Genomic DNA, 13,737 nt, shown 5'->3' on the forward strand with positions numbered 1-13,737 from the left:
CACACGGTAATAAATAGAACTGCCCTCCCAGAACAATGGCGTAGGCTCCGGTGACAGAAATCAAATGAAGCTGTATTCATCTAGATCCTATTTAAAACACAGATGCTTGTTCAACTCTTTGCTCTTCAGTGGAGACAGTACCATGATTTGACCTAAAACTACAGAATCTAAGAGTCTTAGTTGCTAGGTTTTATAGACTATGGAACTAAACAAATTAAAATCCATTGTTGCAAAAGCAAGCAGAACTGGCTAATAAAATAAATTCCTCACTTAGCAGCAATGTGTAGATCTTAGGTACAAAGCGTGGTGAAGACTTAAATCAGCATGTGGTGCTGTTTTCTGGGTTGAATATAACTTTCTAGTAAGTTTTGCACAGGAGCCCAGAGAACTCCCATGACCTGAGGCTGCCAATAAGAATAATCTAACAAATAGAGAATGGAACTGGACAGAGCTGTTAGCATTTGAATGCCTTAACAAGGTATTTGTCCAAAATGATACAAAAAAATCCTATATCGATTCATGTGAGTTGACCAAATAATGGTTCAAATCAAATAACGGTTCATAATTTACATTCTTAAATGATTGAAAGCACTTTTAGAAAATACTGCAATCATCGCTGCAGATTGCATGCACTGAATTTTAATTCTGAGAACACCATTTTTTCCACTAAAACATATCCAAATGCCCTGAGCTTTAAACAAAGCCGCATTATCATACCACCAGGCCTCTATTGTAAGCCTGGGTCAGACCTATCTATTGTTTCAGAACATAACCAAGAAATACCAAATGAGAGCATGAAAAAAAAGGACATACACATAAACAACGAAACTCAAGAAATCAGAGAAAGACAATACCTACATTGTCTAATCTACATAACCTGTTGGGTAAGTACAGGGCTGCATTCACTGTAAGAAGAAGAAAATTGGGAGTTGCATTTTTCTCCAACACTTGTCTTTTTAAGTTGCAGAAATAATTGCAGACATAAAACTGTGAACAGCTTTGTTCATTGAAGGGAACAAAAGCTCCAGATGAAATCTCCACAGCTTTGGCTTTGCAGCCAGATATTGATTGTAAAGGGACACGCAGGCTGGGGCTGTTTTTATATGGAAGACATTTTGCAAATGGATGAGAAATAATGAGAATCAGATAAATCGGATCCTTAAGAGACAAAAGCAATGGATGAACACAAAGCTAAGCATAGGACTGTTCTTTCAAACAAAGCAGTCCCTTCTTTCCATCCACCTTTCCTTCTACAGATTGATAAACAATTCTGCTTCCTGATGTTTAATCTATTCATTCTAATTTCCTGCTGGGTAGATACTAAGTGGAAGCAACTCCAAGCTGGTTTGGATAGTAAAAAGTAGAGAAATATAGGGAGTTTCCACATCTGTGGTTTCCATCTAGCGTAGGTGGAGAAGATAACTTTTGGCTAAAAAGTGACACTTGCACATAATATTCATCCAAGCAGACTCTGTAAACATCTGTTCCAAACCACTGCTAAAAACTTTAATGACTTGTCTGTCACACACAATAATTAAGCCATGCCACAAACAATACAAGGTTAATATAGAGAAAGGGAAAACAATAAATATTTATCTTTAGAAGCTGCAGCATATTTGTCAAAAGCACTTAATAATTTACACTACATCTTTAGCATGCAACCCCTATAGATGCTTCTTATAAATCCTCCTCATTTGGTTTATTTGTCCTAGTAAGCACAGGATTTGGATGGCTTATTCATGAAGATGCATGTCCTCATTAAAACTATTTTTCAGTTGACTTCGGGGTGTCAACTCATGATTAACCACGCTAATGAAGAGAAGAAACAGAACAGAAAACTCAGCATGGAGAAATCCGATGCAATTTATTTCTGGCATTGATATACTTTAATTTTGAAGCAGCATTTCCATCGTCAAAGAGATTTTACTTAAACAGCAGCTTTCACTGGTGGGTGTCTGTGGGAGGAGTGGAGTGAGTGAAGAACATAAATAAATACGAGTGAAGTGCTTTATATTCATATATGAGTAGAAACCAATAACCTGTTGAAATTGTTTTAAGGAAGGGAGGGGGGAAATAAGGGAGGAGAGGTACTGGCTTAAGTAGGGTACATTTTATGCGTGTCTGGAAATAACACAGTGAACCTCTCCTGCATAACTACTGTATGCACTTTTAATGAAATTTGTTTTTCTTAAAATATATGAAATGAAATTAGCTTCCCTACTATATGTATGTATGCATGCATGTATGTAGGTACACGTCTATGATCAGTTGTCAGTATATATGCATATATAAGTATATATATTTATGAATTAATTTGTATTGATTTTAAGAGACAAGTTTGCAGGTGCCAATGGATATGTTTGCCGGTGTGAGTATATACATATATACTTATGTGTATTTGTGTGTGTGTGTTTATACACTAGGTAAAAATATACTCTTGTGATAGAAAATGATACAATTTGTATAATGACATATTGGCACTTTATTCACAGGTACTTTAATTTCTACATAGTGTGTGAAATAGTCTCTAGAAATGGAAATAAAAGTTAATTGACAATGCATTTGATCAAAATGGCATAAACACCATCATAAGGAATGTTATAAACTGGGCATTAGTGGCTCATACTTATAATCCTAGCTATTAAGAAGGCTGAGATCTGAGGGTCTTAGTTTAGTACCTGCCCAGGTAGGTCTGTGACTCTCTTGCCTCAGTTAACCACCAATCCCCCCGGCTCGAATTGGAGCTGTGGCTCAAGAGATAGAGTGTTGACCATGAGCACAAAGCATCAGAGACAACACCTAGGCCTTGAGTTCAAGACCTAAGATGGCCCCCCTGAAAAAAAATAAAAAGGAAAAAAGGGAAACTACAAGTTTTATTGGAGTAATTTTCATTCCGATAGCTCCAAATCTTCATTTTCTTCACTTTTTTTCAGAAAAAAGACAGAAAATAGGAGACAAAAATAGGATAAATCAACTTTTATTGAGATGAAATATTCATGTAGCAATAAATAATATACAAGCATTTCAAATATTAAAATATGATGTTAATAAACCCAAATATATATATAATTGATCATATTAGTATATTAAATTATATCAACAAGTAGTAGATGAAATGAAATATAACATTTAATGAAATATAAGAGACTTGAAATAAAAGATATAAAAGACTTGAAAATTATCTTAGGCAGATTAATGATTATTAAAAATAATTCTGAAATCAGAAAGTACAAGAAACCTATCTTGTTCAAATCCATATGGCAAGAAGAAAGTTTTGTCATTCAGTGTGGTTTATAAATAAATTACTACTTAGACTCAAGTCCAAAAACATATGCATCTAAACAGTGCATCCTAATCTCAGATCTCAGCATCATTAGTAGCTAGAATTTCAGCCATGAGCAAGGCACCCAGATGTTTGTTACTATTTTTAATATAAAGCTTTCTTTATATTTATTGATCATATATAATTTATTTTATAAAAACTCAAAATTTGATCTGCAAAATATTTTTACACACAGAAATAATGGTACTCATTATTTCTCTAATGCTTTTTCACATGAAAAATAAAACGTATTTCTAAAGCATAAGCTTTAAGGATGAAAGTGGAAAGAAAGTGGTTGGATTTAGTGTACAGCGAATGCATAGAAGTAAAAAGTTTTCTCAATACGTACAATTAGAATGTATTCATAAATGTGTATGCAGTTTTGAAGCTAATACTATTTTTTGTGTTATATGATGAATTTCTGTACCACACAGATGTTAAAAAAATACAGTTAAGAGATCAAAATGATGCAACCCAAACTGACTTTCCATTTTATAGAAATGTTATATGAACAAGAATTTGATCTCTCAGAAGTGGTACTGTAGCTCAAATGGTAGAGTACTCTCCTTGAACTGAAGAGCTGAGGGATAGTGCCCAGGCCCAGAGTTCAAGACTCACGACTGACCCCAAAAAAAAAAGAGTGAAGAATTTGATCTCTCCTCAACTCCATTTTCTCACCTACCTTCTAGAATTATTGCCATGATTAAGGAAATTAATATATATCAGATACAAAAGTGACTAAACATTGGCACTTCAGAAATACTACCTTTTACTCATCATAAGTGTCTTCTTTTCTAAGAAGTACAAACTGTTTCACAGGTTAAAACTTCTTTGAAAATGAAAATAAATTGTCTCATACTTGTTAGTTTTCTCTATAGCAATAATAAAATTTACATAAGCAAGAGATGGTTCACACTCATATACTGTAACACACCCAAAGATGGGGGGAACAAATCAAAGCAACTTTACAGTTCATAATTGGAGGTATCAAGTGTGGTAAGTTTGGGAGAAACACTTTTTTCATAGTTAATTCTCAGTTTTTAAGGTTTTTGATTCCTTTATAAAAATTCATTTTGCAAGAAAGTGCATAAATACATTTTCATTCTGCCTGTTGTTACTTTTATTTTCATTTTCTGATTTTAGTACTTTTTTATTTATTAGTAACCCAAGTCAAATGATCAATTTTGAGTTCAAAATGCAGCTTCCATTTAAAAAACCACCTCAGCATAATAGTATTATAGCATGAAAGATAAAAGAAAGAAACTGATTTTGAAGAATTGGACAGGATGGCAGTGTCCTCCTTCTGGGTAATATTGGTATTGTTCATGTTAGTTGACTCTCATATAGGGTTTGCATGTATGGCTTTCAATTACAAATATTCAAGTTGAAAACTTTGTGGACATGACAGAAAAATTCTAAGCTTTCTTTGGTATTTCATAACTCAATCGTTTACTCGTATTCACTGGAGTGTGGATGTTTAGTAGCCCTACCTCTGGGGGTCAATGCATTAAAGACACAGTGCTTGGATAGGGCTATTAAGATATTTCATGAATGGTGTCTTGGGGGAGATGCTCTGGGCATTGGGGCATGATCTGAGAGGAGATGGTAACACTCCAGTCTCTTCTTTTCCTGGCTGGTGATATAAAGTGGCTTCCATTATCTTCTATGGCCAAGATGTGCTGCCCTCACCAGATGCCAAAAAGAAGGGGGTCACTCAATCTGAGACCAGACTCAGAGCCAATCTAAACTTCTTTCTTTGTAACTTAATTGCCTCATGACAGTGACAGAAAACTGACTGATGCATCACCACTAATGCTTCAGCCCATAGTGTCTTTGGCAAGGATATTATTACCTGCAGTAGAAGATTTTGTTTTTCAAATTTCAAGTGGAAGATTCCTGAGATCTAATATCATGGAATTCAGAAAATAACTCTCTTATATAATTATGATATCACAGAGTTTGACGTTTTTGTTGTTGTTACAAACATAGGGTATTTTTCCATCCATTTCTACTGCTTTACTTTCTTTAGGTAAGCTAACCAGAAACATATGTTGTATGTTCAGAGATGGGAGAACACTAGCATGTAGTGTTCCCTTTTGGGTCATGCTAACCCTCAGATGCTGCTAATTACTAAGGTGGTCTGTTTAAAATAAACCATGTATTCACTGATAAGGTGACATAAGAACAATTTTTTTTCAATTCTTCACAAATACGTCTATCTCCAAATTAATGCACTTTAAAATTACATGAAGGGCTTTGTCCCAACTAATAAAAAATGGCAATGTCTAAAAGCCAAAATCTATAAGCCAAACATATCTAAAAATAAAGCTTGACACTGTCATGTTACCTAGCTTACTTTCCAACTATATTCTCCTGAAATAAGCAAAATTCCCACATGCAGATATATTCATAAAAAGTTTGATTTTGTAATTTTTATAGTAACATTTAGTAGTATCAGTTTTTAAAGGACAATGTTTATGACTATGGAAAGGATTTTATGTTGACACAATTAGATTCTTACCTTGATCAAAGGGTTTTCCTGGACTCCAAGTGCGAAAATAATCATCCTATGAGGGAAATAATATGAATTGAGTTCACACGGGTAATTGAAATGTAAGGACTTATGTAAAATCTAAAATAAAATAGGAAACACAGAAGCTGAATACAAACCTCTACTTCCTGCAATGGCAAGCAGCAAATTATAAATAAAATAAAATAAAAAGGAACAAGAGAAAAAGAAGAGTTATCAAAAGGGAATACAGTGCTCACAAAGTACAGAAATGTCAACAAATGAATTTATTTTCATTGCTAGTCAATGGTTGCTATGACAACTTAACTGTTTTGGTTGTCACTTCTTTTAAATACTATAATCCATTTCTTTCAATTACAATCAATGGGTAATATAACATGTAGATAATTATCCTAAGCTAGTAAACTATAAAGTGTCTGACTACTTTCTAATTATACAACATTTCCCACTAATACAATAGTAAATGGATCCATTTATATAACAGGAAAAAAGTGATTTTGCAATAGTCTGTAGACTATACATATACTGTACGAAAATCATTCACTTGTTAATTTAATATATGAGAAGTCCATCACAATACAATTAGGAACTTGAAAAGATGCACATCTAATTAAATCCTGGAGAACTTCTAAATCTTTAATGCAGAACAAAAATATATGCCATCTATTTACAATATATTTAGTAAATATAAGTTCACACAAAAACTGGGGTCATGTTAGCAAAAGAAACTTTTAAAATCAAAGCAAAATGGACCAAGTCTATTTTATCACACCTATGATCTTTCACTGGAAAGAAAAAACAACCCACAGTTCCAATCAATGCATTGTTTTCACTACAATAGGGTCTGCTAAACAAGAGGAGCAGGTAAACAGCAATGTGGTAAAATTCCTACCCTAGATGCAAAGCTATGAAACTGGGAAAATCTGAAAAGGATCAGCAGAGATTTTTTAAGTTCATTTTTCTTTTCTATTTGCTAATGTTTTCTAGTGCATAAAACATAGCAGACATTTTCATTATTGATAGAATCACAAATATCTCTGGAAAAAATTTTTAAATGTAGTTTCCCCATTTTTTTTTAATTCAAATAGGCTTCCAACAGCACTTTGTCTTCTCCTACTTACCTGCTGCAAATGAGAAGAAAATGACAGCAAAGTAAAGCCACAAAAGACATCTTTGCTAGCCTTGTATTTATGCCCCAACTGTGGTTAAGGAATGGAGTTGGGGAACAAGTAATGGACGGTAATTCATGCCAGTAGATTCAGCCCTAAAGTATGTAGGATTAGATGAGGGACAAAAATGCCTCCGATAACTAAATAAACAGTCACTGTGTCCTCCCTTTCAACTTTCTTTTAAAAAATCCAAACAATTATAACTACTGGAAAGTGCCTTAATTTGCCAAGCACTCACCTTCCCTCCTGACAGCCATATCTTAGAATCTTCTCCCTTCCCCTTCCCCTAAAGAAATGCACCAGTGGTCTTGGAAGAGAGCCTGAGACCAAGGCCACAGGTGATGCTCAGACCCCTGCCTGACACAGAGGCTGCTGAGACTTTGACACTGCTCAGTCCAAATAACATTGCTCATCCAAGCACCTGCACCTCCATTTTACCAAGCTTCCATCTGTCACTCCACTGCCCCAACTTCATTCTTTCTGCCTAATATTTAAAGAGACCCTGGGGGTAAATGAGTGATGTGCATCTCCTTCAACCAGGCTGAAGGTGGTTGCCCTTCCCAGGCTTCCTCCCAACCAAAACCTGTTGGTCTATTGAGTTCACCTTTTGCTCTTTCTTTATTTTGATACCCTCCCTGCCTCAGTTTCCTTACAATAACATGTTAGAGTCCTTAGAAAACACAGCTTTCCAATTAAATCACTCCATTTAGAATCTTAACAACTGGAGACCAGGCTCATAGAAACTGATTTAAATTTGCCTCTTAGTGTTCAGGAATGATGAGTTGCCTTCATTCCTGGCATGGAGGGCAGTTGAACAGCCCCCTCCCCAACCCCTGCCAATCTCTCTTTTACCCTAACAGAAGCTAAAAAGAAACACATGAAAAATGGATTTGGAGTCAGTCGTGCTTGAACTTGAGGTCTGGTTTTCCCAGAGAACACCATCAAACTTTAAACATGGTGATCAGCATCACAGAACCTTCTGTGTAGGTTGAAAAAAATGACTTATTTGAGAGGGATGCTTTAGAGATTACTCACAAAGTTTTAAAAATACAAGGCACCATATCTGTCTGACCTGGAGGAGGTGCTAGAGTCAACAGCTATTCACAAGTGTCAACATTATGCCCACTTTTGTTCCTCAGCTCCACCCAGACCTGCTGGCCCCTCCCTCTCTCTACCCAGACCCACCTGAACTCCCATCTACCTCATTTTCTACCCCCAGATCCTGCTGCTACCTAGATAGTGGAGGCCGCCTCGCTCTCTGTCTCCAGGAGACATATGGCTCTTCTAATAAACCTTGCAATAATCTTTCTCCTGTGCCTGCCCGCCTCTGGTGGTCCCCTGGCAGGATAAGACAGATCCTTTCAACAAGAGTTAAGTTCATCAATGTTAGTGTCTTTGGGAAACACCATTGGATGAGCTCTTATTGCTGTTGACAAAGTCCTTTAGATTTCCTATTTCTTAAAAATTAACAATGTAATCTTCTCTGGTGAAAGTACACTCCAACATAACATAATGGTAAAATATAATCTCACTCATCTGTTATTAACTCCCTTCCAAATCACATAATCACATTTGGTTCTTTTGAGCTTATAGCTAAATTAAAATTTATAATTACAATGTAAAAACATAAGCCTGGTTCATTGGATAATGTCAAGGGCAACCTTCAAGGCCAGCCATTGGACAGAAAAGCAAGTTCGTCTTTTAAACTATTTTTAGTTGATATTCTTTGTGTTGTCACTTCACTGGGCTTTTTCACTTTTTTTCAAAATGGTTTCACTTCATTAAGTCTTAGGAATTTTGCCAGGATTAGAAATAAAAGTATTTCTACATAAGTGTTCATTCGGGCGCAATTTCTTTTGTTTCAAAAAAGGCTTTTTGTGAATATAGGTTGTTTTTGAGCTTCAATTTAGATCCAAAATAAGCCAGTCAGGGATTTAGAAAACAATTTCAAGAAATGTTTCCAACAGGAGAAATTTAGGTTTAGGCAACTACAGCCAATCTTGAGTGATTCAACAGACACAGTTGAATTCCTGTCACTAGCATTTGAAATCTTACATAGGCCATTTATAGACACTTTCAGAAGTTAGCTGTAAAAGTTAATGTCACATTTTTACAAGTTTCTTATACTTAAAGAAATAACAAATATCATATATATATACATACACACACACACACACACACACACACACACACACGCACACATAGAACACAGTTTTCCAATTTAGCATTATTGATATTTCAGGCCTGCTCATTCTTCCTGTTTCGAGGACCAGGGATTCTGTTTAACATTTTGGGCCTGTACTCATGAGATACCAGATTTACCCTCAAGAAATCTTCCTTCAAGATTTGACACACTGAAATGTCCTCTGGGGGAAATGTCACTCATTTAAGAACACAGATGAAGAGATGTTGAAAAATACAGGAAGAAAATGGAATACAAAACATCCTATAACAGATGACTACTACCAACAACAGACATTTCCATCACAGAAGTTTTACAACATTGAGAACATTTTATTACAAGTGTCTGACTTATTGTATTTTTAAGTTATGGAGCAGTGACCTTCACCATTTTGTATAGATTTACCATCATTTATTTTTATCTTCATATGGGTGTGCTTGTATATTGTATGTAATATTTTGTAATAATGAACCCAATAAATAAATGTTAGACAAATGTTTATTTATATGGAAAATATAAATTTAGAAGTTGATCAGAGGGAATGAACAGAACAGAGGAACTACTTTCCTGTTAGAACTAATGACAACCAGGCTTTAAATTAGGTAAAATGAGTCCAAAGAAGTTTAAAGCTCTGGCTATTCACTGGGGCTCATTGTGTCCACACTACTACATCTACACTGAATTATGGAGGGGAGTGGGGAGAGATACTGGCTTGAACACAACGCTTAGATGCTGTCCCTGCACCTCTTTGAGCTTCAGGCACTACCACTTGAGCCACGGCACCACTTCTGGCTTTTTCTGAGTGCTTTATTGGAGATAAGAGTTTCACAAGCCAGGCACCGGTGGCTCACACCTGTAATCCTAGCTACTCAGGAGGCTGAGATCTGAGGATCGTGGCTCAAAGCCAGCCAGGGCAGGAAAGTCCGTGAAACTCTTATCTCCAATAACCCACCAGAAAACCGGAAGTGGTGCTGTAACTCAAGTGGTAGAGCCCTAGCCTTGAGCTGAAGAGCTGAGGGACAGCGTTTAGTCCCAGAGTTCGAGTCCCACTACCGACAAAAACAAAAACAAAAAGAGTTTCACAGACTTTTCTGCACAAGCTGGCCTCCAACTACAAAATCCAGTTCTTAGCCTCCCGAGTAGCTAAGATCACAGGTGTGAGCCACCAGCACTTGACTTGCAACTTTTTTTTTTCTGAAAGAATAATGTGGATTGGCATGAAATGAGCTCAGGATTGTTTAATCATCTTCATGGCTTTTGAGATCAAGATCAGTTAGGAATGGGAAAGTCATCCCAATAACTCTGTGAATGTCTAGAGATAAAGTAATGACCCAGCTAGCCAGTAAGCCACTGAAGCTGCTCCTTCCTGCAGTGAAGGTCTCTAGGCCCAGTAACATATTTCCAAAGTAAACGCTTGGCAAGAACTTGCTTAGAAAACACTACACTTTCTAATAATAATGAATAGCGGCACTACTGAAGTCTACTGGACATGAGTTTCTCTTGTATCTCCATAACCGTTTTTCAATCTCCATTAAAAAAATGATTAAATCTCTTCCAACTCTAAAACATATATATCCAATCATAAAATAGATACAGAAAAAGCAAAACAAGATAAAATAGAGAGATATATAAAAAAGAGAAACATTTCCTTCTCTATGCAAGAAATGTGAGTTGAAGTTTCCAGTGAGAATACTTTTGGAGAGTCACTTGGCAAATAAAATGAGTGTCAAGTTGATGATCATTAGTGTTAACTATTTTTGGTGCAAGATGTTCAAATTATAAGAAAACATGATGATGCAGTTCTAAAGCAAGATACAATGTTTGTGAGTGTATATTTGTTCTGTTGTACTTATAGAATGTATATATTCTGTTATGCATATATAAACGTGATCTAGTTAACAGATCTATTAGACCTATTCAATAAGTCTAAAGCAGAAATTCATTACCTAAATGCTGGTAACATTTCATTGATGTTGAATTATTCCCAAGTTCATATAAGGCAAATTATTTGACAATTAGATCTTGTCTAAAGCAATCCATGTAGTAAAATATTAACAATATTTCTTTTTAAAACTTTTAAATAGTTTATTGTAATTACAGAAACCTAGAAAATATAGTTTCAACTTTTCTTCAAAATAAGTAATTAAATTCAGCTACAATACTGATATATATTTATATACACAAATATATATTGACAGTATTTCTTGACAAACTTCTTTGCATGAATTTCTTGTAGTAACATCAGCTCTGTATTGTACTCTACATGGAGACATTTTCTTACAAGACTGCCTAAATTGTGCTTTAAATGTAGAATGAGTACATTTAAGTGATTTAGAATTAGACTTTCATATAATGCTTTTGAATTTTATGTCATTTGTGATGTACTAACAAAAATGTTAACTTTTTCTCCAAAAGGGTGGATACCTACAAAAGAAATAATGTTTATCAGTGACCTTATTCATGCAACAATTGTTGAAACTGCTAATGACTTAACATTTACATGATGAAAATGCATTAAAATGCAAGGAAGAACAATTATGAAAATTTACTGCAAATTTTGTTACAAAAATTAAAAATCTAGCTTAACCATTTCAATTAAAACATTTCAATAGAAACAAATATAAAAGAAATGGGGAAGGCATAGTACAACATCAGGAACAAGAACCAGAATTTAGAAGAAAAGTCTAGGTTTGAAACTTTTGTACTGAAGTTATCCTTTCTGAAGATTGAGATGAATCATAATGTTATTTAGCCATGTAAATATTAAATGAGCATCATTTAGTTTCTAGCTCACAATATTGTCACCAGTCATTGTGTTACAAATGAATATTTTTTAAATTGATATCATAAGAAAGTGGAATTCTGAATAAAATCTGAAGTGTGTAAAGGGGAAGTTGTGACAAATGGAAAGGAGTGTGAAAAATCAGTGTTCTTGATACTCTGCTACCTCAAATCCCTCTCCTCTGACTTCTAAAGCATGTCCTCTTTTATCTTCCCATGTCATATTAGAGATTCATGATATTTAATTTAATTAAATAACTCAATAAATATTTACTGCATTTCCAGTAGGTCATGAGGAAAAAGAAAATTAAGTGATAAATATCCTTTCACTTCATGGAGCCCTGTGTCTTGTGCAAAACACACACACACACACACGCATACACATACACACACACACAAACACACAAAGAGCTACAGCTTAAATGAAGAGTGAAAAAATGAAATTCCCAAGAAAAATGCATAAGATGCTCTTATCTAATTGCATATTGTAGCTCAAATTACCAGAACATTTTAAAAGACTGGTACTCTTTAGAGAAATTTTCTATACAGAAAAAAAATGTTTGGATGTGTTTTAAGTTTAAAAGAGTGAAAGTATAGTTTCATCTATCTAAGTGATAGAGCTTAAAACTCTATCTTGTCCTTAATTTATAAAAAGAAAAGAAAAAAATAGAAAAATATTTCAATATAATTCAATTCTAATTATTAGTATATACGCATTAGTTTCATTGGTGTTCTTCACCCGAACTTTAACAAAACCTAAGGTGAAGTAAATTGCGATGAATTAGTAGCTGTTGGGTGGTATTTCATTATTTTATTGTTTGCTATATTTAATTGTTTGTCGATTGTGTTCTGCAGTTAATTGTATGTTTAATTCCATTTAGAGAAGAAGAGTGGAAAGTATGATGCAATGAAAGAAGGAAGGGAAGAAAAGGTAGCATTGACTTTAACAAGCATTCATCTAAAACATCCATGGGCTAGGCCCCATGGTAGCTAGCACCTGGTCACTGGTAGATAAAAATGTAGACATAGTCTCTCTGTTATCATAATTTAATTTTTAAAGAGATAATAATGGTAGCAATGTATTGTAGTTTCATACAAAATGTTGAACCCACCATAGAAGAGTGACCTGATCAAGCTCATTATACATGTCATATGAGCTGTGGATTGAAAAATGGCCAGTGTTGCTATGTCATGCAGAAAACCTAGCAAGTAAAAACACAGATGTGAAAGGAAATCTAGAATACTCCAGAAAGTAGCTCAATATCATCATATCCTAACCCAAGCTACACCTATGTATGACAGAATTACTTTGTTGTGATTGTTGTTGTTGTGTGTTGTGTATGTGTGTCTAGATGAGGTGTATGTAGGCATACCAGGAGTAACAGAAATAATGAGATTGGATGTGTGTGGATACTGTAGAGTTACAGGAAAGGTGGCTAAAGAGAGGCAGATAGGTAAATTAACTATAATCAGGTATTCTCCTGCAAGATTTTGTAAAACTCTCTTTCCAGATTCAAAGAAAATACAAGTTTTAATGTTGTTGTATAGATGCTGAAAGTGATCAACACATGTATTTGTCTGAAGTCTAAGTGTTATGACATGTAGGCAAAATGACAACAAGCATATCATCTAATATACTTTTTACTGTACCTTGCTGCTCTTTAAATATTTTAAGTGGCCTTTCGTCTCTCTGTCATCTTTTACTTTACAAGTCTGGAGATATTTAATGATTGTATCTCACTGTCAGAGACTA

General features: G+C 34.8%; 1 protein-coding gene across 9 annotated transcripts in view; it reads right to left on the minus strand.

Annotated features, from left to right (window-relative positions):
- Positions 1 to 13,737, minus strand: part of Spock3 (sparc/osteonectin, cwcv and kazal-like domains proteoglycan (testican) 3) — a 244,174-nt gene that overhangs the window by 134,039 nt on the left and 96,398 nt on the right. For 5 of the 9 annotated variants that reach the window (XM_013024685.1, XM_013024655.1, XM_013024631.1 and 2 more), the window contains one exon: positions 5,844 to 5,889. The exons of 3 other annotated variants lie outside the window; for them this stretch is intronic. Coding sequence is in view for 5 of the 6 variants with exons in the window: in XM_013024655.1 (XP_012880109.1) it covers positions 5,844 to 5,889 (46 nt within the window). In the remaining variant the exon portion in view is untranslated. Of the gene's footprint in view, positions 1 to 5,843; positions 5,890 to 5,992; positions 6,002 to 13,737 lie in introns of all 9 variants that reach the window. One more of the 9 variants, XM_013024623.1, reaches the window with a different exon arrangement.

Source organism: Dipodomys ordii, unplaced genomic scaffold, assembly GCF_000151885.1.
Source record: "Dipodomys ordii isolate 6190 unplaced genomic scaffold, Dord_2.0 Scaffold4, whole genome shotgun sequence".
In the NCBI taxonomy this organism is placed as follows: domain Eukaryota; kingdom Metazoa; phylum Chordata; class Mammalia; order Rodentia; family Heteromyidae; genus Dipodomys; species Dipodomys ordii.